Below are 24,535 nucleotides of genomic sequence, written 5' to 3' on the forward strand. Positions count from 1 at the left end.
GGAAGGTGGCCCCGGAAAGGAGGCCCAGAGCCCCATCCCGGTGCCCTCCCAGCCCTGCGGGGCGGCGGGGCCCCTGCCTGTCCCCGCCTCTGTTCCCGCCCCCTCAGTGCTGTTTCTACCTCTGGCTTTCGCCTCAGAGCCTGGGTCCCGACGGGAGGAAGGGGGTCGACGGGGAAGAATGAAGGCCCAGAGCCAAGCTGCTCCGGGTGCAGCTCCCTCTGCTGGGCCTGGGCCGAGCCCCGGGCACGAGGGGCCTGCACCTGCGCCCCGGACAGGCCGAGGCGCGACTTCATTACGGAGTTAATTACAACCGTGACACAGCTGAGATTTTTCTTTTTTACTTTTACAATAGAACCAAGAGAGTCAACTTAATAGCCAATCTTACCTGGTTTCTGCAAACTAGTTATTTTAACCACACTTTACCAGCAACAGTAACATCATCACAGTGACTATGGAGAAGTTAATGGGATAAAAGCTCTCCCACAACTCAAACAGAAACACTTAAGAAACTAGATAACTTTCAGGCCCACAGCTCAGATGCTGAGATGAAAACTGGGCCTTTGCCACCGGCTGTCCTGCATCCCGGACCTTAGAGGGGCTGATAGCCTGCCACCCTGGGGACACGCCTGACTCGGATTCTTCGGGGTGCTCAGCTCCTCTCTGGAGGTTTTAACTTGTATCTTAGTAGCCCCCCTGGAGGCTTTATTTCTAAGTAACTTGGGGAAATTCATTATGGCTTTCTATGCAGAGAAGGCTCCAGGGGGAAGTTCCCGATGGGGGGCGAGGTCAGTGGGATGGGACCTCCCTCCAGCACTAAGTGTCGGTGCAGAGGGTTCCCCACGGTCCCGGGGACCCCTGCTCCCTCCTGGTCCCACAACAGCGGCCACGTCAGGCATGTCCTCACACAGGGGCTTTGGATGGCCACACCCTCCCAGACTATGCCCCCTTGGTCTCCTGACGCAGAGGGCGCCTCGACCTCAGTGATATAGCTGGTGACGCAGACCCGTCCTGTGTTCCTGAAGCAGCCTCGACGGCTCCCAGACACTGTGGCCAGGCCACGAGCACCCCCACCCGCCTCCTCCTACTCCAGCTTCAGCCCTTTCGACGTAAACTCGATGTGGAGAATCTGGGACAGGCACCTCCCGAACTCCTCCAGGACCATCTGCTCGGCCAGGCCCTCGGAGCAGCGCCCCTTCTCGGCCTCTTCGCCCTGAGCCAGCAGGCAGGCGCACGTGGCCTCCACCACCTCCCAGGAGATGCACGAGGACCGCCTGCAGGGACACAGCGGGAAGGCTGCGGTCCAAGGCCACGGCTTTCCAACGCCGGTTGCGGTCGGGGGACACGCTTGTCATGGCGTTTTAAAGAATGTCCCTGGTACGGGCGAGTGCTGTCTTCCAAATACTGGACGCTGTTCACTGGGACAATACTAAGGATTCTTTTAGAAGAAAAATACTAAAGGAGGAAGGTGAGCCAGCCTCTCGGCACCCCTCTCGATGGCGGCTTAGCACGAGTCCTGCTCACACTGAAACCTTTTAGGACAACTCTATAAAGTTTAAAAAGTGTTGGATATGAAAATAGGGATAGATGTTGGGATTGGTTAAAATTCTCCAGAAGGATACACACAGGGGCTTCTGTTGAAGGTGAAGGAACAGGGCTGCCCCCTGTCAAGAGGAGTCGTCACATTTTGAGACCAGAGCCCAAGGCCGGGAGCCTGCGTCACACCCCATGGGACACGTGTGGTCCCGGTGGAGGAGGTAACACTGTCACCTGTGTTTCACAGAGGACTGGGCCACACTGGGTCACTGTTGCGACACAGGCCCTGCAGGCCCACCGTGCACATGCCTGGCATCTCCCTAACCAGTAAGCGTGAGCCTGGCCTGTCAATGACATTAATTAGCTGATGACATCCGAACGCAGAGACGAGCCTAGTGCAATATATCATAAAATTGCTACTCAGCCTTTGAGACCTGCTAGGATCACATGGCCTCAAAATAATTAGGTGGGAAAATACCCAACTAAACGGGTCCCTGACCACTGGGTGAGAACGCAGCTGCACCCCGACCCCTCTGCGTGGCCGTCCACGCGGCAGCGAGCGGCTCGGATTCCCGTCTGGACGCCGCACCCTCGCGGCCCGAAGTCAGCGGCCTGCTGGTGGCCCCGCAGGGCCCTTGCTGGCAGGACAAGCAGGACAAAGCGGCGGGGCCTCTGAGGCCAGTGTGGGGCCCAGGGTCGGTCTGGAAGGGGGGGCCCTCTTGCCGCCCCGGCGCCCGCCCTGCAGGCACACACGCCTTGCGGTGTATAAATGAACTCCCTCGCATTAGCCATCTCCCCACAGGGGGTGAGCTCAGGGGACCCACCTCTCGGCCCTGAGCTTCGGTGGTCCCGACGGGTGAGGGCCGCCTTCCGAGCCTCCAGCTTCCAGGTAGCTCGGCGCGGCCACGAGCGGTTTTCGTTCTGGGCTTTCTTCATAGTTTTTGCAACCAATGCATTTGCAGGTAGAGGAACACATGATTTTGGCCTGGAAATAAAAAATGCTTCAATGAAATTAAGTTGCCCTGTAACTGTTCAAAAATAACAAATTCTGTTTGGACCTTAAATAACTTTACATTTGCATGTACGCATGACCTACGACTGTCCACTCTGGTCTCCGAGGGGCTGTGAGCTGGGAGGAGCTGCCTGCCCACTCCGAGCACCCTGGCAACTGTTCACCTGGGAACGTGCCCCCCACTGCCCCGCTCTGCTGGCCACCAAGTGTGGCTCCCAGTGTCAGAGCCGCAGCCGCAGAGCGGGCACAGCTGGGTGGTGGGCACCTCCCCTGGACGCGGTGGGCTCAGGGAAGGGGACAGGCTCCCATAGGAAGCCTAGTTAATTCCTTGATTCCTAAGACGTATAATTTATATTTAAGAAATGGCTGCAGATCAATGAACGCCCTGTAGAAACCCTGGAAGGAAGAAAATGACCAGAGTCACCCGGGCCACGTATTTCCCTGTTTTCAGGTCACACAGGACCGCACGGACTCACCTCATAGCACTCGCAGTAGTTCTTCAGGCAGCCCGACCTCTTGCAGTGACACCCCTTGCTGTGTCGAGGCTTCACGTCCCCCACTCGGCCTGCCCCGATTTTTGGTTGGAAAGCTTCAGGATTTCTATCAAGACAAGCCTAGGACAGAAAATGCAAAGCTCCACCAAGGGCTAGTTTATTAAAAGTCAGGCTCAGTGACAGGCGCCTTGCCTTGTTCACCTGTCCAGTTGGCCTGGCTGTCCTCTAGGAGGAGCCACGGTAACCATGGGGGGGGGGGAGCAGAGTTTTGCAGAGTTTTGTGGATGACCTGCTGCTCTCCCACACTGCTGGCAATATTGGAATAAACGCTCATATACAATTCAACCCTGTCTCTGCTTAATTGGCTCACGCAGTGACAGGTGGCCCATTTGTTGTCTGTTTTCAGTGGGGCCAGTGGCCCTTGAAGCCTAGGTTCTCTCTGTCACCCGGACGCCCTGGAGCACAAATTAGGCAGCCGGAGCGGCTGAGAGCTTTCTCCCCGCTTTCCCTGGACAGTGGACTGTCCAACCTCTGCAGACTCCACTGCTCCAACCTGGGCCCCTCTGCCATGTGTCTGACACAACTTCTCAGATAAAGACTATGTGGACAGGAGCATGTTCTTGAATCAGGACCTTCTGGGGAGGGTAGAGCCCCCTACTGTCTGGGCCCCGCCTTCAGGGACAGAGTCACACTCCGTGTATGTCCTCCAGCCCCTCGGGTGTTCCCAACATTGAAAGGCAGAATCTCTGGAGGTGGTTCTTACAAACATCTCAAGTACCTCGCAGCACTTCTCAAACACGTGTGTTGAATGGAAATGTTCCTCACCTTGATGGCCTTAAAGCGTTCAATTCCGTGGCGTAAGTTGTTGCAACAATTATTACAGTTGCAGTTGGTGCAGAAATCCCCGCTGGCAAAGCAGTCGCAGTACCTGTGGGGACAGTCACACAGCGGGTCACAGGCGCCACGGCCGATCAGCAAGGAAACAGCAGGACGCGAGGGTGGCCGGCCCACGGGGCCCGCACACTTCTACTTAGAGATCGGCTCCCTTCTCTGTGAAAACCAGATGGACCGGATGGCACCCTCCAGGGACCCCCCAGGAGAGAGAGAAACTCCATTCGTTTCCTATTATAGGAGTTTGCAAAGCAAAACCACCTCCCAGAAATGTCCATTGCTGTCCGCCATCGCCTGCCCCTGGCCCTGCTGTGCTTGTCCCTGGAACACAGCAGGTCGGGCTGATAACATCAGTTAATAAAGGGCTGCCTTCCCACCAACTGTCCACCCCCTCCGACAGGGCACAGTGGAGTTCCCTCCCTGCCAGGCTTGCCTGGTAGCGAGCTAGGGACCCGGAGGTGGCACCTGGTCTAGGGTTCATCTCACTGTCCTTCCCGTCAGCACGCGGGGAGAGGGGGAGCTTAATGGTGAGGACACCGCGTGACGGTCGGCACCGGGCCCTGCAGGTGGGTCGTCTCTGAGACCGTGCCCACCTGCCCACCTGCCCACCGTGCCCGCCGTGCCCACCTGCCCACCGTGCCTGCTGTGCCCACCTGCCCACTGTGCCCACCTGCCCACCATGCCCACCATGCCCAGGGCTCAGGGAGCCGCAACGACGTTACAGTGGCAGGTGAGCAGCGGGGACCTTCTGTGACAGCTTTTCCTTGATGAGCCCTCAGTGCTCACGGCTACCAACTGTGTCGCCTGCTGCGTGACGGAGGCATCGAGAGGCTGCGGCTTATTTTTATTCGGTGTGAGCAGGGACAGGACACTTTCCTCAGCTCATGGAAAAGCTCAGTATCCGGCGAGGACTGCTAATGGCCACCAACAGCCTGCACCCCCCCCCCCCCGCCGACACAGGCTCCGGGGCTCCATTAGTGACCAGAGGAGACCCACACTGTGCCCTCCTGATGGCACAGGCCACCGGGAAGAGCCTCACGCCCAGGTGTCAGCGTCAGCTCTGCCACCGGCTCCCGTGTTATCTGATACAGTCCCTCAGTCAGTGTCGGGAGCTGTGCAGCAGGACCCCGGCACCTAACCCACGAAGCTCTGAGGACCCTCGGGGGCACTTCCGACCGGGCGGAGGGCTGCTGCATGCGGGGGGCCTCTGTCCGGCAGCAAGGCCGTCTGGGTGTCTGCAGACACCTTCCTGCTACGGAATTCTTGAACGTGATTTTTTAATGTTTATTATTTTAGTTTCTTAAAATATTTTTTAAATGCATGTCAAGCCAAGAGGAGAGTAAAGGAGATCAGAGGTGACAAAGACAAGGAATTATATTGGCCTGGGGCACCGGCCAGTCCCTAGCGGCTCAGAGCTTGGGCTCCAATGGGCTACTCGGCAGGAGACAGAGACGAAGGCTGGCCTACAACAGGTGGGAGCGGGATCAGAGACTCCCCCATAAAGTGTGGATCCTTGGAGGGTGACCTCCCGGCAGATCTACGCAGGAGGAGAGCCTGGGGCCCATCCCCTGTGGCCGCCATCCGGAGCCCAGGGGACGGGAGTTTCTCCAAAGCCTCCTGAGCAGGAGCGAAGACAGGGAGGCACAGGGCAGGGCAGAGGGGGGCTGTGGCCCCCGTCGGGCAGCCCGGCCCCGCTGCTCCCGCTCTGCCTCCCACACTCCAGCCCTGAAGCTCCTCTTGCTGAAGCCTCCGGACAGGTGCTGCTCCCCTTTCCTCGCCCCCCCCGCCCCCCCATTCTTTACCCTCGGGCATCGGTCCCTGCCCACTGACTCCCAACCGGCGGCCTGCCCGTTGGAAAGCAGCAGGACCCGGTCACTGGCTCGCTCCCAGTGGCTGTGACACTTCTACAAGCCAGGACCGAGTTCCCAGCTTCCTCCAGACACCCGCGCCCACCCGCGCCCACCCGCGCCCACTCAGCCGGACCCCAGCTCGAGCCCCTCCACCCGCGCCTCCAAGGCCGCCCACCCGGGAGCGCGCCCTGCGCACCGCCCATGGCTCCCCTGTCTCTCCCACACCCAGGGGCTTGCCAAGTCCACTGGTTCTGCTCAGAGTATCTTTTAAAAAATTTTACTTGTGATCCAAAAAAATCAAATTTGTTGTAGAAATTTTTAAAAATATAAGCAAAAAAAATTACAATCCCTCAGAACCCCACTCCCTAGAGACGATCATTTGGTGAATATATTTCACACTTTTTCTATAAAACTATACACACTGAAATAAGTGTATATTGTTTGATTAGAAATTATATATAAACAAACAATATTATATTCTATACACTGTCGCAGTGTGGGTTTATTATTTATCAACATAAGAAACCAATATAACAGCTTGCTTTTATTATCAATATAATGGGTGGTTCCCATGCAGACAGATTCACACACCACTTTAACGGCTGCACAGGGCCCCACCTGTGGCGGCATCATTTACTTCCTACTCCACTCAACACTCAACACTCACATGCTTTATACACAAACAGCACCGCACCAGCGGCCTGGCCTCCTTCCTGTTCCTACAACCCAGGGCGCCCTCCTGCCACAGGGCCTTTGCACTTGCTATTTCCTCAGGGAGACCACTCTTAGCCACCGCTTTCAACCCACGTCCGCCCTATTAACTCTTCTCACCCACACAGCCCTCCTCAGGGCAGCCTCCCCTGGCTCTCTATGGGTCCTCTCCTCCCTCCCGCCCCACCTCCCATTACTGCTCCTGGAAATGAAAACCGGTGTGGCCACTGTGGAAAACACTATGGTGTTTCCTGAGAAAGTTAAACACAGAACTACCATGTGGTGCAGCGGGTCCACTTCCAGGTACATGACCAACAGGATCGAGAGCAGGGACTCAGACGGATCCTCACACACCCACGTTCACAGCAGCAATAGTCACAGTAGCCAAAGGTGGGAACAGCCGAGTCCCCAGCAGCAGATGAGTGATACACACACGGGTCTATGCGCACAGTGGAATCCTACTCACCCCGAAGGGATCAAGCCCCGACGTGCTCACAGCGGGGCGAACCTGCGCTATGGGAGGCAGCCGGACACGCAAGGAAAGCCTGTGCGCTCCGCTGCAGGAGGGCCCCGCACTAGGCAGACTCAGAGACAGGAGTGGGCCAGAGGGTGCGGGCCCGGGAGGGGGCACGGGGAGCTACTACGGACGGAGTTTCTGTTTGGGATGATGGAAAGTCCTGGAAATAGTGGGATGTTGCACAGCGTTGTGAAAGGAATTAATGTCACTGAATTGTACACTTAAATGGTTAAAATGGTCAATATTATTAAGCTTATTTTACCACAATAAAAAAAGCAAGGTTCAGGGATTAAAGATGGCGCAGACCGAGTGGAAGCTACCCTGCCACTCTCCCGGGACCAAACTGGAATGAGAACTAAAATATAGGAAAACCACCGTGAGTAACCAACCGCAACTGAAGACGAGCACCCCCAAAACCAAGGAGGAGAAGGGGGGACCGCATAGAGACGGGTAGGAAGTTGAGAGGCATGAGAGGCCTGGCTGGGTTCCCAAGCTGAAGGTCCGGAGGGAGATCTCAGCTGTGGGGGTTCCCACTGAGGCCTCTGGGGCCTAAACCCCTGGCGGGGCTCCCCAGCCCAGAGACCAGAACTGAGAAAGGCGCCCACATAGCATCTGGCTGTGAAAAGCAGCCGGGCTTCTGTCTGCCAGGGAGAGGCGGCTGGAAATGCAGGCCCCTCAGAAAGAGTTAATGCACGAAGTTTCCTGTGCAGCCTCTCACCTCGGGCTCCAGCGGAGGGAGGGCAGAGTGGACTGCGGCTGTGTGAGGAGAACCTAGGGCTGTGGGCCCTGGACATGGAGATCAGAGGGCACCCCTCTGGATCCCTGAGCCAAGTCATTCCCCCAGACTGTAGAGGACATCTTTCACAGGCAGGCATTTACCTTCTAAGCAGCTTTTGCCTGGGGAGGGAAGCCATTGCCCCACCCTGCTGGAAAACCTCTCACCCCACCCAGAGGAGTTTCTACAGCCTGAGGCTTGTTAAGAGACTGATAACAACCAGCCACGTGACCCAGTGGAGTTTCTACAGCCTGAGGCTCATTAAGAGAATCAGATTTATCAGCCTGCTGGCAGAGGCAGACCTCAGAGTGCTTTGAGTCTTTGCCTGATCTGCTTCTGGACCCAGGCCTTGGAAAAGCAGACTTTTGTATGCATCTTGGTCCTGTCCAAATGTACCCAGCCCCAACAGAGGAGACTTCAAACCGAGGGTTGTTAATAGCTCCAAACAGGGTACTCAGGGCCAGTCACCAACTGCATCTGACATTGGCCTGCACAGACACCCTCTAAAAGGACTGAGAGTCCTAGTAGATCTACCTAATACATAGAAACAAATCCAAACAGGCAGCCAAAATGGGGAAAAAGAAAAACATGCCCCAAGTGAAAGAACAAGAGAAGTCCCTAGAAAAGGAGCTAAATGAAATGGAGATAAACAATCTCTCAGAAATAGAGTTCAGAATACTGATTGTAAGGATGCTCAACAGCATGAAAAAGTATATGGAAACTATGAAAAATAACCAATCAGAAATGAAGAATGACATAGCAGCAATAAAGAATACACTGGAAGGAGTAAACAGCAGATTAGAGGAAGCTGAGAATTGGATCAGCGAATTAGAAGACAAGGTAGAAAAAAATCACTTAATCAGAGATCCAAAAAGAAAAAACAATTAAAAAACAGGAGGACAGTCTAAGGGAGCTGTGGGACAACATTAAACATAACAATATTCGCATCCTAGGACTGCCAGAAGAGGTCAAAAGTAAGCAAGGGTTAGAGAACCTGTTTGATGAAATAATGGCAGAAAACTTCCCTAACCTGGTCAAGGAAAAAGTCACACAAGTTCAGGAGGCACAGAGAGTCCAAAGCAAGAACACAAAGAGGCCTCCACCCAGACACATCATCGTTAAAATGCCAAGAATTCAAGACAAAGAGAGAATCTTAAAGGCAGCAAGAGAAAAGCAAGCTGTTACCTACAAAGGAGCTCCCATAAGGCTGTCAGCTGACTTCTCATCAGAAGCTCTACAGGCCAGAAGGGAACGGCATGAAGTATTCAAGGTAATGCAAAGCAAGGATCTGAAACCAAGACTCCAGCAGGGCTATCATTCAAAATGGTGAAATAAAGAGCTTCCCAGACACAAAAAGACTAAAGGCTTTTATCACCACCAAACCAGCACTGCAGGAAATGTTACAGAGACTGCTATAACTAGAATTAGAAATAGAGAGAGAAACATAGGCATAAAGAATTAAAATGGCAGTAGATAAATATCTATCAATAACAACCTTAAATGTAAATGGATTAAGTGCTCCAATAAAAAGACATAGGGAGGCTGAATGGATAAGAAAACATGACCCACATATATGCTGCCTACAAGAGACCCGCCTCAGAACAAAAGACTCACACAGGCTGAAAGTGAAGGGGTGGAAAAATTTTCCATACAAATGGAAATGAAAACAAAAGCTAGGGTAGCAATACTCATATTGGACAAAATAGACTTCAAAATGAAGACCATGACGAGAGACAAGAAAGGTCACTACACAATACTAAAGGGATCAATCCAACAAGAGGATATAACCCTGATAAACATATGTGCACCCAATATAGGAGAACCTAAATTTATAAAAAAAACTTCTAGAGGACTTTAAGGGAGAGATTGACAGCAATACAGTCATACTAGGAGACTTTAACACCCCACTGACTTCACTGGATAGGACTTCCAGACAAAAAATCAACAAGGAAACAGTGACCCTAAATGGCACCCAAGAGCAGATGGATTTAATTGACATTTACAGAACATTCCACCCCAAAGCTGCAGAATATGCATTGTCCTCAAGTGCCCATCAGCAGATGAGTGGACAAAAAAGCTGTGGGACATTTATACCGTGGAATACTATGCAGCTATAAAAAAGAAGGATCACTTATCCTTTGGGACGGCATGGAGGGACCTGGAGAGTATTATGCTGAGTGAAATAAACCAGTCAGAGAAAGACAAGTACCACACGATCTCACTCTTATGTGGAATCTAATGAACAAAATAAACTGATGCACAAAACAGACCCAGAGACACAGAAGCATGGGACAGACTGAGGGATCTCAGAGGGAAGGTGGGTGGGGAGAGATTAACCCAAGAACTTATATGTCTATAAGCATAACCCATGGACACAGACATTGTTATGGGGAAGGCCTGGGAGTGGGGTGGATGCGGGGTGGAGGGGATCAATGGGGGTAAAAAGGGGACATCTGTAATACTTTCAACAATGACGATAAAAAAAAAAAAGCAAGGTTCAGAAACACACACATGAAATGCTACCATTTGAGTGAAAAAAAAGTTAAAACTTTGAAAAATAAAGTGGTACAAACACGTGCAGATATATCAATATGGAGACAAAGAACGCAGTGGGTTTTCAGAGCCTGTTAGACCTGGGACTGACTCAAGTCTGCCACACGGACGCGGTGAGCGTGACGGGTAACCACAGGACACAGAGTGTGACATCGACATCAGGCAAAAACTAACGCCAGCCACCGAGCAGCAGGACACAGAGGTGCATGCCACACCTGAGGAAGAACTCGCCCAAATGCGTGGCCATCCTGGGCTCGCACCTCCACGCTAGACCCAAAATACGTCCACCAAGTGGAGCCATCAGGAAAAGGAGGCAGGTTTACAGTCATGTTGAGAGGTCTCAGCTCACTTTTAGCAAAAACACATAAATCTGTTTAATAAAAGTATTTAGCAGATTTAAACAACAGAATTAACAAACTTGAGCTCATGGGTAGGGACCTGCAGCTGACAAATACGGAACACACTTTTTGAGGTCAATACAGAATATTTTTTAAATGTTTCCAACATTAAGTCATAAAGAGGGTCTACATTAATTTCAAAGAGCTGGTATCATCTAGACCACATTATCTGGCCACAGTATAAACAGAATTTTAAATTTACAATAAAAATATAGTTTAAAAATATATATTCGTACCCGTATTTGCACACATACATGCACATTCGGATACGGACACGTGCACACAAACACCTCACGCGGCGGAGAGAACGTAGTGAAAACCACAAACTATTTTGAGTGACAATGAAAGGGCCTCAGGTCACCTTGCAGGACGAGCGAAGCAGGACACGGGGGAATCTATAGCTTTTAAATTCCTGAAAAATCATAAAAGATTGAAAATAAGTTAAGCATTTAACACACAAAAAATAGCAACCTAAGAGAGTAAAATAGTAAACAAGAGGGAAAAATAGTAAAAAGTAAGACAATGTATTTCTGAAACAGAAAACAGAAATATAAGCAAGAAAATGAATAAAATCACCAGTTGCTACTCTGAAAAAAAACAGACAAAACAGACAAACCCTCTCATGATCAAGAAAAAGCTACAAATAAAAAAGAGCAAAACGTAAATTAGAAAATTAGGCAATATAAAGGCTACAACGATAGATACCAATAATTTTTAAAATAATCAAACTACAAATGGACTTGAAAATTTAAAGAAACCAACAATTTTCAAAAAAATATAAAATATCAAAATGGACTCAGAAGCAGCATCAACCTTAAAGGACATAACCGCTGACGACGGGCTGAGCGGCCGTCCCCTCCCCATCCAGCCCCAAAGGCGCCGGCCGGCGGCTCAGGGCCCGGCTGTGCCCGCCCGGTCCCGGAGGCAGGGGGCTGCCCGAGCATTTCACTGGCAGCAAAGAGAAAACACGAGAAAGGAAAGCTACCGATGATCTCACTGTGAGCAGAGGCCTAAAACTCTCAGCAAAATGCTGGACAGAGAAACCTCGCTGTGCGTGCAGAGGGAAACCCGGGACTCACCAGGGGAGGTGGGCCGGCGCTAACCTGCGGAAAGGGACTGTGCTAAGCCTGAGAGGAAGACAGAGGGACATCCCGACAGATGGGGCAGGACACACAGCTTGACCCGAGCGACTCCCACCCCTGGCCACTCGCTGGACGCTCCCTTCTGTGCAAGTGCTCTCCCCCCACCGGGCCCGGGCCGCCGCAGGAAGACCGCTCGGAGCACCGTCCTCGCGGGTCACGGGCTCCTGCCTGGCGGGGTCAGTGGGGACAGACGTCGGGTCCCACATCTTCAGTGCCTGGGTTGACAATGACCGTGGGTGGCGTCCCTCCAGAGTGCGCCTTGGCGGCCTGGGAACACGGTCCGTGTGCCCCTGGCTCGGGGCCTGTGCTGCCCGCCTTCCGTCCCCTCACCGCTGCCCAGGAAACCACGGCCGGGGCTCGGCAGCGGGCAGTGCGGCGGGTCCAGGCCTCCCTGCTCCCCTCCGGCCTCCTCACCGAGCTGCACCCCTGGAGTCCTCATCAGTCCTCTTGTGGCCTTTCCCACGTTCGGGGGGGGGCTCACAGGCTAACCCAACGGCAGCTCCAACGGCTCAGACCGTCACCCCAGACTTCAGCATCACTTTTAGAAACCAGTTTGCTTTCTCAGTTTTGCTCTGTGACTTCTGGGTTTGGCCCTTGTCTGCACCCCCATGTCACTGTCCCATCGCGGGGCTCTGGCTTCAGGAGGGGCTCTGCAACGCAGAAGCCCGTGGAGACAGCGGTTAGGGCGGCGAGACGCGGGGCCAGGACGCAGTCTCCCAACAGGGGACTTAAAGCCAGCTGGGCGCTCAGGGCAGGAAGCGAGTGGCCGAGTGGCCGGAGCAGGACCTAGAGCAGAGGCTGCACATGGCCGGGCGGGGGAGGAAGGTCGAGTTCAATCGGGGGACAAGGCCCCTCTACTTCGGCCAGACTGCCCTGGGGCGGAGGGTTCTGCTTCCCTCTCCTGCCACCGGCACAGCCTCCTGGGAGCCACATCCCTGGGGTGAAGTTTTCTGATAAGACCCCGCATTCAGCACGCGTCTGACAGGCTAGAGCGTAAACAAGACCCAGGAAAACTGCCCACTTGAGGGGGAGACAGCGTCCTTGACTAAGCCAGAGGGTAAGTTCATAGGAAACCCCCAAACCCGGCTTCTCTGAAGCGCGACTGGGAGGCTCGCCCCCCGCGAGCTGGGCTGCGCCGTGAGCGCCAACGCCGCGCACCCTGCGGGCCTCTGGGGCTGTCCTGACTCACTGGCGGCTAAACAACCTTATTTCTACTTAGAAATGAAGGGTTTGTGGTTACTTACAATTGCAGACACTGGGATTTGGTACAGTTACAGGGCTTTTTAGACTTTGTGTCCCATGAACTAAGGGTTACTCTACAAAGATTAAAAAGAAAACGGGTTCAGATCGGTGCTCTGCAGAAAGAGGGTCAGCTAAGCATCTGACGCTCTAACAGTTCCCGAAACTCTCAGCACCAGTGTTTGCAGACAGTGTTTGCTCCTTAGGTGCCCACCCAGGGGCGGGGGGCGTGCCTGCCTGCCAGGTCCAGCTGGGGCCGCCAGGGCCTAAGGCTGTCCCCTCCCGAGAGGCCTTCCCCAGTCTCCTTCCTCCGCCTGTTTAAACCTCTCTTGTGTGTGGCCCCCACACCAAGCAGCTATTTATTGCCAGTTTTATTTTCTGTATTTTCTAAAATCTGAACACTAGTGGAAAGTGTGACTTAAAGAACAAGAGACAACCATCGTCCAATCGCTGCAGCAATGTGAGGGCTGAGCCGGCAGTGAAAACTCCCGCCGGGGGCTCTGCCACAGGGTCCCCCAGCAGCACCCAGAGGACCCGCAAATGCACTGCGGCTGGGAGCACCCGCTGGAAAGAGAATGAAAGCACCCTTCCCCTTGGGCGTCTGGACGCACTAGGGCACGTAGCGACGCTCCCGGGTTACCGAGAGGGTGAAGCGAGCATCTTGGGGACCCTGGCACCCCATCATGTTGCCTAACAGAAGCTGTCCGGCACCAGCAGGGGCTGCGTGTGGCTCCCACTGTTCTGTGTTGTCCAGAACTGCTCAGGGCCCTGGCGTTAGGACCAGTTACAGCAACAGCAACACACTCCTGACGCCGAACACCCGGAGGGGAGCACCGACAGGCCCACAGCCTCACTCCACAAGTGAGCTCAGACTCACAGGCTCACAGGCGGCACCGCGGTGCTCCAGCCGCGGAGGGAGGCAGCTGCCCCGAGCCGCAGTCGCCTGGGCAACACTCCTCACAGCCACAGCCTCCAGAACCTCTCGCTGCCCGGATGGCCCTGTGCCCGTGGTGAGCACTGCAGGAGCCCCAGTCCCTGCACCGCCCGAGCTGAGCTGGCCTCCTTCGGCCCGAGCACGGCTTCGGCCGCCTTAGCCTGCGCGCCCCAGACTCCCGCGGGCAGGGACGGGGCGTCTGCTGGACCCAGTGCAGGCTCCGCGTGGAGAGGGCTGCCCGGCCGTGGCTGGTGCAGGAATGCCAACCGGGCTCCAGCCAGCTGGGTTAGCTTAATTAGTCACAATTACAGACGCCACTTGAGAAGGAAGCGCAGCCACGGCCACCTGGAGACCATGCCTCGGCCGGCGCCTGCCAGAGAGCGTGAGGACCGCGAGGGGAGGCGCACCGGGACCGCCACCCGTGTCAGTGACCGCGCGCCACTAACTGCATCCACGACAGCGGACGGAAAAGAAAAGAAATAGAACAGCTCACGTAAACCAACACGAAACCGCGACGGAGCCTCTGAAACCCTGACCCAGACAGGAGCAGGAGCCAACACACAGCAACACGGACCCACGCGCAGGACACGGACCCACGAGCAGCAACACGGACCCACACGCAGCAACACGGACCCACGCGCAGCAACACCGACCCACGCGCAGGACACAGACCCACGCGCAGCAACAGTCAGCGGCTGCGCAGTGCAAACACTCAGAGCTCATGAAGGTTGCAGACAAAGCTAATTTTATAACTTAGAAGACGATCACAAATGGACCCCAGAGAGCCTCTTAAACTCAACGCGGCTGCCAGCTGCCCCTGCGCTCCTTACCCAGCCAAAGTTATTTTGGGTGGTCCCGGGAGAGCTGGTCCTGAGGGGAAGGCAGGCCCGGCGGCCACGGACGGTGCGGCTCCGTTATCCAGCTGCAGAAAGTCAAGGGGCATAGTTTGAGTTAGTGAATGTTTCCCAAGCCCCGCCAGCCTGCCCCAGCTACGGGGGCGCGGCCTTGCCCTCCTGCGGCGCAGCCACAGTCCCTTTCAGCAGTGTCTGCGCCTGTTCCCGGGTGACCCCACGAGCCCCAGCAGGCGGCAGCGGGGGAGCCTGGCCAGCGGGCGCCCATCGAGTGGCCCCGACTGCGGGACAGAGGGAAGGGTCCCCGATGCAGGACCAGGCCACCGACAAGCCGGCAGGCAGCGCACACGGTGGTCAGGCGGCCAGGACCCTGTACTGGACATCTTTCTCATTTTGTGAAATAAATTCAATGACCAATTTCTGTAACCTAGAGATGCCCATTGTTATTACATCCTCAGGACGAGAGAGCTGGACATTTGATGCCTCATTAGCAACCATTACTTTCTCATCTAATCAGAAAACCACTTTGCAGTCAATTTAACAAATTCAAAAGCCACATCGCAATCTTTGCTTTACCCACGCCCTTGGCTTTCTCAGTTCTCGTCTTTCCCTTCGTTACCAGCAGCGTGGCGGGCGGACCGCGTTCAGGGTCGGAGCCACCCGCCCACTGTTCTCCTACCAGAGCCTGAAGACACGGCAAGTGCTGGGGAAGCTAGGCCCTGAGACTGTCTGTATCACAGGTAGACATCCGGTCCTTGGCCCTCCCTCCACTGAACACTTGAAATTTAAAAATAAGTTTTATTTAAGAAGCAGAGCCGGGAAAACACCATTTTATCAACCCCCGTTTGCTCCCTTTTGCCTCTCTTTAGGTTGTGTCACCCCCGCCTGCTGGGGCTCGAGGCACCGAGAAACCGCCTGGTCCAACTCCTTCTGCACCAACCCCGAGCCGCCCCTCAGCTCCCGAGGGCTGCTCCCCTCTGCTCCTGCTCAGGCTGAAAATCGGGGCCCCTTGATTCCTCCCACTTCCCACGTCAGCCCATCAGCAAACACTGTGGCTCAAGCTCGCAATACCCTGCGAGCTCTCAGCTGCGGTTCCCCCCCCTCCGCGGCCCCCTGGTCTGAGACATTCCCACAGCTGGTTGCCCACCCTCACCCCGCCCCTCTGCGCCAGCCCCCTTTCAGGCCGAGTGACAGGCACAGTCCTTCCATCACCCCCACGTCTCCCGCTCACTTCACCCAGCGCCACTGGCCTCCTGCTGTCTCCAGGCAGGTGGACCCTGCGCTGTGCCCCGCCTGCCTGGGCTCTTCCTCCAGGTGGCATCCACGTGGCTCCCTCCCTCCTGTCTTTCAAGACTTTGCTGAGTATCCTCCTCTCTCTCCCTCTCTCTCTCTCACTAATCCTCACCAGAGGACATATTTCCCAATGACTTTAGAGGGAGGGAGGGAGGGAGGGAGGGAGGGAGGGAGGGAAGGGGAGAGAGAGAGACCCATCGATCAGTTGTTGGGGCTCTAACCACTGGGCAACAGCGGCCGGGCGAGTATCACCTCCTCAGTGGAGCCAGCGGGGCCGCCCTGTTGAAGCGTGTGACCTGCCTGCTCCCGAGCCCCATGCCGGGGCCCACCCTCCGCTGTCCCAGCACAGCGTAGCTCCCTTCTCAGGTTGCTCGCCGTCTGTCTCCCGCAGGAGGGTACAGTCATGTGTCTTATTTTGTTTTGTTTTGGGGTTCACTTTGCGTTGGCTCCCTACTGTAACCTGGGCGCTCAGACCTGCATCCACCTGTGAAGGGGGCGACGCCCTGTGTGTGCCAGGCTTGCTGCAGTTCGCGGTTTACAGAGACACGCAGAACTCACGAGATCCCTGCTCCTGTGGAGCTCGCGTCCCGGGGTGGATGCGCACACGCGTGCACAAGCACACACACGCTCAAGACAGCGATGGTGCTGTGCAGACAAGGAAACAGGTGAGGTGACAGTGACTGCCGTCTACACTGGGAGCTACGGAAGCTCTTCTAGGGAGGTGACATTTTATTTCAAGACTTAGGGAAAAGCCCTGGCCAGGTAGCTCAGGTGGTTAGAGCGTTGTCCTGATACGCCAAGGGGACAGGTTTGACCCCTGGTCAGGGCACATACGGGAAGCAACCAATGAACACATAAATAAGTGGAGCACAAATCCATGTTTCTCTCTCTCAAACCAATAAGTGAAAATTTAAAAAGACAGGGAAAAGACTATAATATATGCATATTACAGTACAATCGTAAAAGCATTTTGAATTTTTTAAAAAGCATTTCCTTAGCACTGAGGAAGGCGCGGAATAGTCTAGACCAAGTGGGTGGCGTGTGCTGACGGCAGGACCAAGGACAAGTTCAGCAAACGGGCCGAACGGTGTTCTGAAGGCCGTGGGAGAGGACAAGACGGCCTCGGCGGCTGGCAAAGGGCGGGTCCTGCCCGTACCCACCCCTCCCCGGGTCTGGGGAAGGGGCTGGATGCTCGGTAGTTTCACTGCTGATCGTTAAGTGGAGGGTAAATTCTATCTCCTGAGAATTTCCAACTTTGACAATCGAAATCTCAAGAGGCACTAATGCCCAATTGTATTTTTTTTGTTAAGAGAGTGACTCACTTGTGTAATGAGATTTAATTTTGCTGGCACTGGCAAAAATCTTCCTACTAAAGCAGTCATTGGCTTAGGGGCATCTGTAAGGAAGACAATTAAAATTAATTGATACCAGGTATTGCTTTTCTTCGCTTGCACGTGGAAGAAAGTACACACGTGAAAGTACCCTGGACTTACGTGCAAAGCCATTTAAACGTATCTCGTCCTACCCGTTCCTTATTCCATGAAGCCCTTCAGGTCAATGCATTTTTCCCTGACTACACGCTTTCCCTTTGCCGCGGAGCCGCTCAGCCGAGCTCGGGGAGAGCCTGCCCCCCGCGGCGCAGGGCCGGCCTCCACGCTGGCCGCGCCGCGGCTCGGGGAGCGCAGCGACGCCTGTCGGCCGCCAGGAGAACTGCCTCCAGTCACGCGCCTCGGTTCCGCCGGCGCCGGGACCCGCGGTCAGGACGGAACCGCCCGTCCGGCCGCTGAGACCGGACACGTCAGCGCGAGCGGGGTCGGAGTTTCTCTGGCTGAGGGCGCAGTGGAACCGCCCCCGGGACACCAGGGGCCGTGACCCTCGCGGAAGGAGAGGGGCGGCCTCGTCCCGAGCGCCCCCCGCCGAGCGCTCCCCCGCGGGCTCGCGAGGCCCGAGCGATGCCCCTGAGCCGTAGGTCAGGGTGTGGTTATTTCATGGTGGGACTTAGTATGTTTATAGAGGGGGCTGGGCCCGGGGACTAGGGTTACAGGGCAAGGAAACGGGCTTGGGGAGCGGATTCCAGCCCTCCCCTGCCCGTCTGAAGGCGCTAGGTTTGCCGCGCCGGGAGGGCGGGCGGGCGGGCGGGCAGAGCGCCCCCTGCCGGCGGGAGGATCGCGTGCGGCCCTGACCCGCCGCGGGTGGAGCCCAGACTCCGCGCTGCGGGCCAAGACCCAGCCCTGCTTCGGCCTCGGGAGAAGGGCGATGTCCTGAAGGCATCTGGCTGTCCCTGGATGAAAGGGACTATCAGGGTGGAACAGGAGTCACAATGTTTCATTTTGCCCCGGACTCCAAAGGGGTCCCAGGTGAAATGATACCTGGGTGTAATGTTGATTTAAATTATGAGCAACGTCAGTGAACCATATGATAAGGAAATATTCTGGTTAACCCACGATTTAGAGTAACGCAATTACATATACAGTCCACATAGGAACACCCAGTTTGCAAGAACCTGTGTCTAACCTTTGTAAACAACCCTAAAGCTCCTCCATTTAATCTCTCCTTGGTCATGCACAAGGCATTTCAGGACCGCCAAGCACTTGTACGTCACTGACTACCGCTGCGCCAGTTTGAAGAAGTGTCTGAGTAAATGGATGTCAGACAATCAGCATTCGATCAGTTACTTCAGAACTCATGGTGATTATGCGGAAACGTTTACATTAAACGTCAGGTGGTACCACACCCGAGTGGTCAACCCCCACCTAGCCTGGGAAGGTGGTTGTTTCAACCAGGCGCCTCTAGGCACACCCGCTTGTTAGGGTCACAGAGCTCCCTCCCCGCAGCTGGCCGAAGCAGAGGACGGCCACCCCAATACAACACACATAAATTAGTCTATAAAGATATTTTTCTATTCTTAGCTCACTAGTATGGAATATGAAGTTTGCCAAATTGCCTACTTAATACCCTAACTACCTATTTCACTTTTATTCTATATACAAAGCAAAACATATTCACTTACCAACTTATAGATATGACATAATTTTTAAATTAATTTACTTTGTACCTGACTGTAGAGAATTATTTTGGTCTTGATACTGAGGAACCAAATGGAGTGCTTTTAGTTCTCTCGTGCCCGAATTGTCTATGCACAGCATTTGTGTCCCCCCTTTCAACTGACATAGCACCTAAAAGAAAAATATGGTCAGGTTTCATTTGTGAAAGCTCCCCAGGAATGAAGCTACAGAAACTGCAGAAACTTCAATCTGAGAACAAGCTTTAATCCAGAATTGACGTTTTCACAGAAAATAGCAGACCGGAGACCTGTTCTCCATTTCTTACTCTACACACGCTCTCTGGAGGGAATGTCCCGTGAGGCGCGTGCGGGCGAATGAGGCTCCTGCCCTGCCAGGCCGCCTGACCCGGCCCCACTCAGGTCCACTTAATTCTAAGAAAGACTTCACCCCCGACTCTCTCTCTGTAGCTGGCCACATACTTAGAATATTCTTTAATTTCGTGGCCATATACTTAGAATATTCTTTAATTTCATGACAACTGTTCTCTCCTGCCATAGGCATGTTTTGTTATTTAACACATAGGATTTTAAAAAAAAAGTCTATTAATTTCATTTCCTACAAGTACAGCTTAGAAAGGTTAATCCAAGAACTGGAACATTCTAAGAAGCCACATCAGTGTTCCTGGGCCTGACCAACACCCTCAGGCCACCTGGCTGGATTCTGACCATAAATAACCCCCCGTCAGCCAATCACGTCAGTCGGTCAAGCGGAGCGCGGCTGGAGCCCTCGCTGCCTGCAGCCGTCCAAGGAAGGGCAGCAGCGGGGTTCTGCCCACACACAGCTTCCAGCTCCGGTGGTAGAACCACAAACACGGGCAGAGGCTGTGCTAAAGCCTTAGGGTGCCTTGGGCTTCCCAGGCAGGAAACCTGAAGCTAAAGGATCAATGTTACAAAGTCACACTCAGAGCCTGTGTCAGGGAGGCGCAGATCCGGCCTCAAAGCTTCGCCACCCTGACACTGGATGAGAGGCTGCAGCCACTCGCGCTCAGTGGGAATTTTATTTGTATTTGAAGGATTAAGTTAGAGCCACCCACGCGCACACGCACACGCGCACACGCGCACACAGCGTGCACGCACACAGCTGAGGAAGCTCAGAGCGGGCTCTTCCGGCCTCTGTCCACTGCACAGCCCTGGGCGAGTGCTCGCGTTACTCAGGGGTCTGGTGCAACTGGGGGAGGCCTGCTCACCTGGTCTGCGTGTCCCAGGCAAGCTCTGCTCTCAGACCTCGGGGGCCTGAGGCGACCCTGGACAGGGAGGTGAGCACCCGCCCGTGCCAGAGCGAAGCCCAGCTCACGGCGAGCTCACTGTCAAGTATTTCCTGAGGGCAAAGGCCTCCTTTCCCAGAATAAAGAGCTGCTGGGAGGAGGCAATCTTGGTTGTTTGGGCTGTTTGCCCAGGGAATGCTTGAGGCGGGTTCCCTGGCTCCCCTCCCTGCCAGACCGGAGTCCTAGAGGCAATTGGGTTTATTATTTTTAACAGAATAATTAAAAACTTGGATAGTAACCGCAAGTCACATCAGTCAGCACAGCCTACCCGGGTCTCCACTGGCTGCTGTGATTTGTGGTCACCATCCTTAAAAATACAGCGATGTCCTCATTGTTGTCTAACTTGCTAGGATCAGGGAGAAATGAGAGTCTCAGAGGTGAGACAAATACGAGGAAGGCTCCAATTATGTCCCTCTGAGGAGACAACCAACAGTGTAGATTCCACAATGAAACAGAATGAGAAACAGTGATGGGATGACCCGCGCGGCTGGCTCCGCAACTCATCATAAGGGCCAAGGGGCACGCGAACAGCCCATTCTCTCGGGGCGATTACCATGGGGCTCGGGTCTTTCTGAGAGCTGCCCGGGGTGTCCTCCACTTCCTGCGAGGACGGGAACTTGCAGGACTCCTGGGACAGAGGGTTCTGCAGAGCGGCCTCCTCGGGGTTCTCACTCGCAATAGTTCCACCTCCTTCCTTTACTTCAACCTGAGAAAGCAGGCGCAGCTTCAGAAATCGCGAGGTGGACGCCGGGCTGAGCAGTTGCAGAATACGGAAAATTCTCCATGTAATTACACTTGACCCCGAGTGCCTCCCTCCCCACTCTCATCCTCGCTAAGGGGCAGCAAGTTGTCCCTCCAGCCTCACGCAGGCCGAGGACACTGCGGTGTGGAGGCGTGGTCTCCGCGTGGCGCTCACTGGGTGTAAGAAGCTTCCCCGGCCCGTCAGTGCCCCTCCAGCTGCTGGCCAGCCCGACCCTCGAGCAGCTGGCAGCCCTCGGGCCTCCCTCAGCGCCACCCGAGCGCGGGCCCACCGGGCCGTGTGAAATGTTCTGGTCCACTGTCTGCTTTTTTATCTTGGAGCCTGAAATCACTGCTGCTGTTTTAGTAATATTCATACTGCAACTTAGAATGCGTTGCTAGTAATAGTTATATTTAAATAGTAGAGCTTTCCTAACTGACTAGTGGGATGACATGAGCATAAAACACCTAGGGGAGAAACGACCGCCAACTCCATGTTTAAGCCTCTAATGTCACCTCGGGGACACACCAACAAAACTACCAAGAAGGGGGAGAAATACCACATGGCATTGCTGAAAATCAGTGGAATAAAAAAAAAAATCTAAAAAATATGGGTTAAAAAAATTAGCATCAGGCCTGGCTCAGCAGTTGAGCATCGACCTAGGATCCAGGAGATGGCGGTTTGATTCCTGGTCGGGGCACAGGCCCCGGCTGCGGGGCTGATCCCCAGTCGGGGGCGGGCAGGAGGCGGCCGATCAATGACTCTCATCATTGATGTTTCTCTCTCTCCCTCTCCCTTCCTCTCTCTGAAATCAATAAAGATATGTTAAAAAAAAAAAAAAAAAAAGGTAAGGAGGGCTGAAAACAGCAGTCAACCAACTGTGCACCGCCCCCACCCTTAACCATCTCAGCACCAGCTCACAGGTCCCCCCAAGGCCTCCTGCGTGACAGCCGAGAACGCTTCAGGGGCTGAGGGTCTGCTTTTCCAAACTAGATCCTTGGGGGGGGGGGCAGCATGCATTTCCTTGGGGTCCTTTGCTTCTGTTAAAAATGGATTCGTTCAGCAAGGACAGAGCAGAACATGAGCAGTGGTTCTCCGCAGCAGAGGGCGGCCCGCTGCGAATTGGCAGGAGTTCGCGGTGCTTTACGTTCCATGTGCTGAAGAAGGGACGGACCATCATGAATGTCAAGGGGGGAAACGTGAAATGCCGGGACGTGAAAACCGAGCCGCGCCGCGCGTCTCCGCAGACACCGGTGCCTCCGACTCGCAGGGCTCCTGTCCCCCAGGGTTAGGCCAGGCTGCCACGGGGACCCCGGCCCGCTGCGCCTCGGGGGGAACGGCTGCGCCGGCTGCTGCGTCCTGGCTTACCAGGGGGTGCGCCCTGTTTGGCAGCCGGGACTCCAACCCGGGACGCTCCTGACGCAGGAGAAACGCTCCTGGAGGGACCCCAGGGGCGCGCGCGCAGCCCCCCGCAGCCCCCCGCCCCGTCTCGGGGAGGGCCGAGGGGCGCCCCGCCTGCTTCCCACGGGTCTTACCGGAATCACCCGGACGCCGGCGTGCGCGGCCCCCTCCAGGGCCCAGGCGCCCAGGGGCACGACGGCGGGGCTCCGGTGCGGGGCCAGCAGGGAGGACAGCAGGTGCACGTTGTAGGCGGGCGGGGCGGGAAGCGCCGCGTCCTCCAGCGGGTCGAGCTCGGGGAGGCCCGGGAACGCCGCGAGGATCGCCGCCTCGCCCGCGTCCGCCAGCAGCTCCGCCTGGACCTTACTCTCCAAGTCCGCGCCCAGCGGCGGGGCGAGCGCGCGCAGCAGGGGCTCCTTGGGGTCCGCCGCGCTCAGGTAGGGGTCTTTAAACGCGGGGAACTCGTCCTGGCCCGCCTTCAGCACCCCCGGCGCTTTCAGGGGCATGCTTTCCGAGACGAACCGGCTCTCGGCCCCGAACAGGTCCGGCACCATCTCGTCCTCGGGACCGGACATCTCGCCAAGCAGGGGGGCCTCCTCCATGCTCGCACCGGGGCCTCGGGCCCGCCGGGCGCCGCCCCGCACCCGCTGCCCCCGGGGTGAGCGCGCCGCCGCGCACCTGCGAGGACCACAGCCAGGTAAGGGGGGGGTTGGAGGGGTTCCCGCCGCCCCCGAGGGGTGACTGGGGACCCAGGCCCCTTCCCCCCGTGCAGACCCGAGGCCGGGCCGGGCAGTGGGGAGACCCGACGGCGGCCCGAGTCTCCGGTCCGCAGGCACAGACGGGCCACCGGAGAGGACGCACCTCGGGTCTCAGGGTGGCTGGAGCACAGGTGCGGCGGTTAACGGTTGTGGAAGGGGCGGGGCCAGGGGCGGGGCCTTGGAGGGGGCGTGGCGGAGGCCTCGAGGCAATAGGGGCGTGTGGGCGGGGCTTTTTGATAGGGGTGTGGCTTGATAGGATGGGCGAGACATTGGTGGGCGGGGCTTTGGCAGGGCGGGGCGCACATGTGGGCGGGGCTTGATAGGATGGATGGGACATTATGGGCGGGGCTTTTTGATAGGGGTGTGGCTTGATAGGATGGGCGAGACATCGGTGGGCGGGGCGCACACGTGGGCGGGGCTTGATAGGAGGGGCGGGGCGAACAGGCGGGCGGGGCTTGCGCGGGCGGGGCGGGCGGGGCGCGCAGGTAGGCGGCTGGGAGGGGGGGAGGAGTGGCCCCGGGTCCCAGCAGCGGGAGTGTGAACCGCGGGGACCCGGTAGGGGCGGGGCCCGTGACAGTGGGCCGGGCGCGCGGCGGTGCGTGGAGGTGGGCAGGAAAGGGCACTCTGGGGCTCAGCAGCCCCAGGCTCAGGTGGGGAACCTGGACGCCACGCTGGTCACTCGCTGCTGCTGGCGGCGCCCCCAGCCCTGCTGGATCCGTCTCCGCTGGAACTTGTTCTGAACCAGCCCCCTCCCCGGGCGCGCTCCTCTGGCCTCCTCCTGCCCGGCCCACCCTTCCCCGCCTTGGACTCTCTGGGTCCTCCGACTGGTTCTCAGCTCCTCCCACTGGGGTCTGATCTCCATCTGCAGCCAGGGCCCGGTGGGGTGCCCACTGTATTCCAGGGTCCGGAGCAGTGCGTGGCGCAGGCGGTGCTCACTCAGAGCTGGTGAGCCGGCTGCTGGGCTCAGGGGCCGCGTGTCCGCCTATGAAGCAGGAGGTCAGGGCTGGACACCGTCAGGGCACATGCTGGGGTTGCCAGCTCCATCCCCGGTAGGGCGCGTGCAGGAGGCGGTAGCCAACCAATGATTCTCAGCATTGATGTTTCTCTCTCCCCCTCTC

At 56.0% G+C, this 24,535-nt stretch overlaps 1 protein-coding gene across 1 annotated transcript; it reads right to left on the reverse strand.

Moving 5' to 3' along the window:
• Positions 1-351: 351 nt before the first annotated feature.
• On the reverse strand, positions 352-23,261 carry TESMIN (testis expressed metallothionein like protein; the record flags this gene model as incomplete). The annotated part of the gene is made up of 9 exons (XM_081153846.1): positions 352-1,271; positions 2,358-2,518; positions 3,022-3,159; positions 3,865-3,967; positions 14,880-14,971; positions 17,516-17,589; positions 19,249-19,369; positions 21,076-21,228; positions 22,797-23,261. The coding sequence occupies 9 exons, from the start codon at positions 23,259-23,261 to the stop codon at positions 1,082-1,084; spliced, it is 1,497 nt and encodes a 498-aa protein (XP_081009972.1). The 3' UTR covers positions 352-1,081.
• Positions 23,262-24,535: the final 1,274 nt, after the last annotated feature.

Source organism: Miniopterus schreibersii (assembly GCF_964146895.1).
Source record: "Miniopterus schreibersii genome assembly, chromosome: 12".
Taxonomy (NCBI): domain Eukaryota; kingdom Metazoa; phylum Chordata; class Mammalia; order Chiroptera; family Miniopteridae; genus Miniopterus; species Miniopterus schreibersii.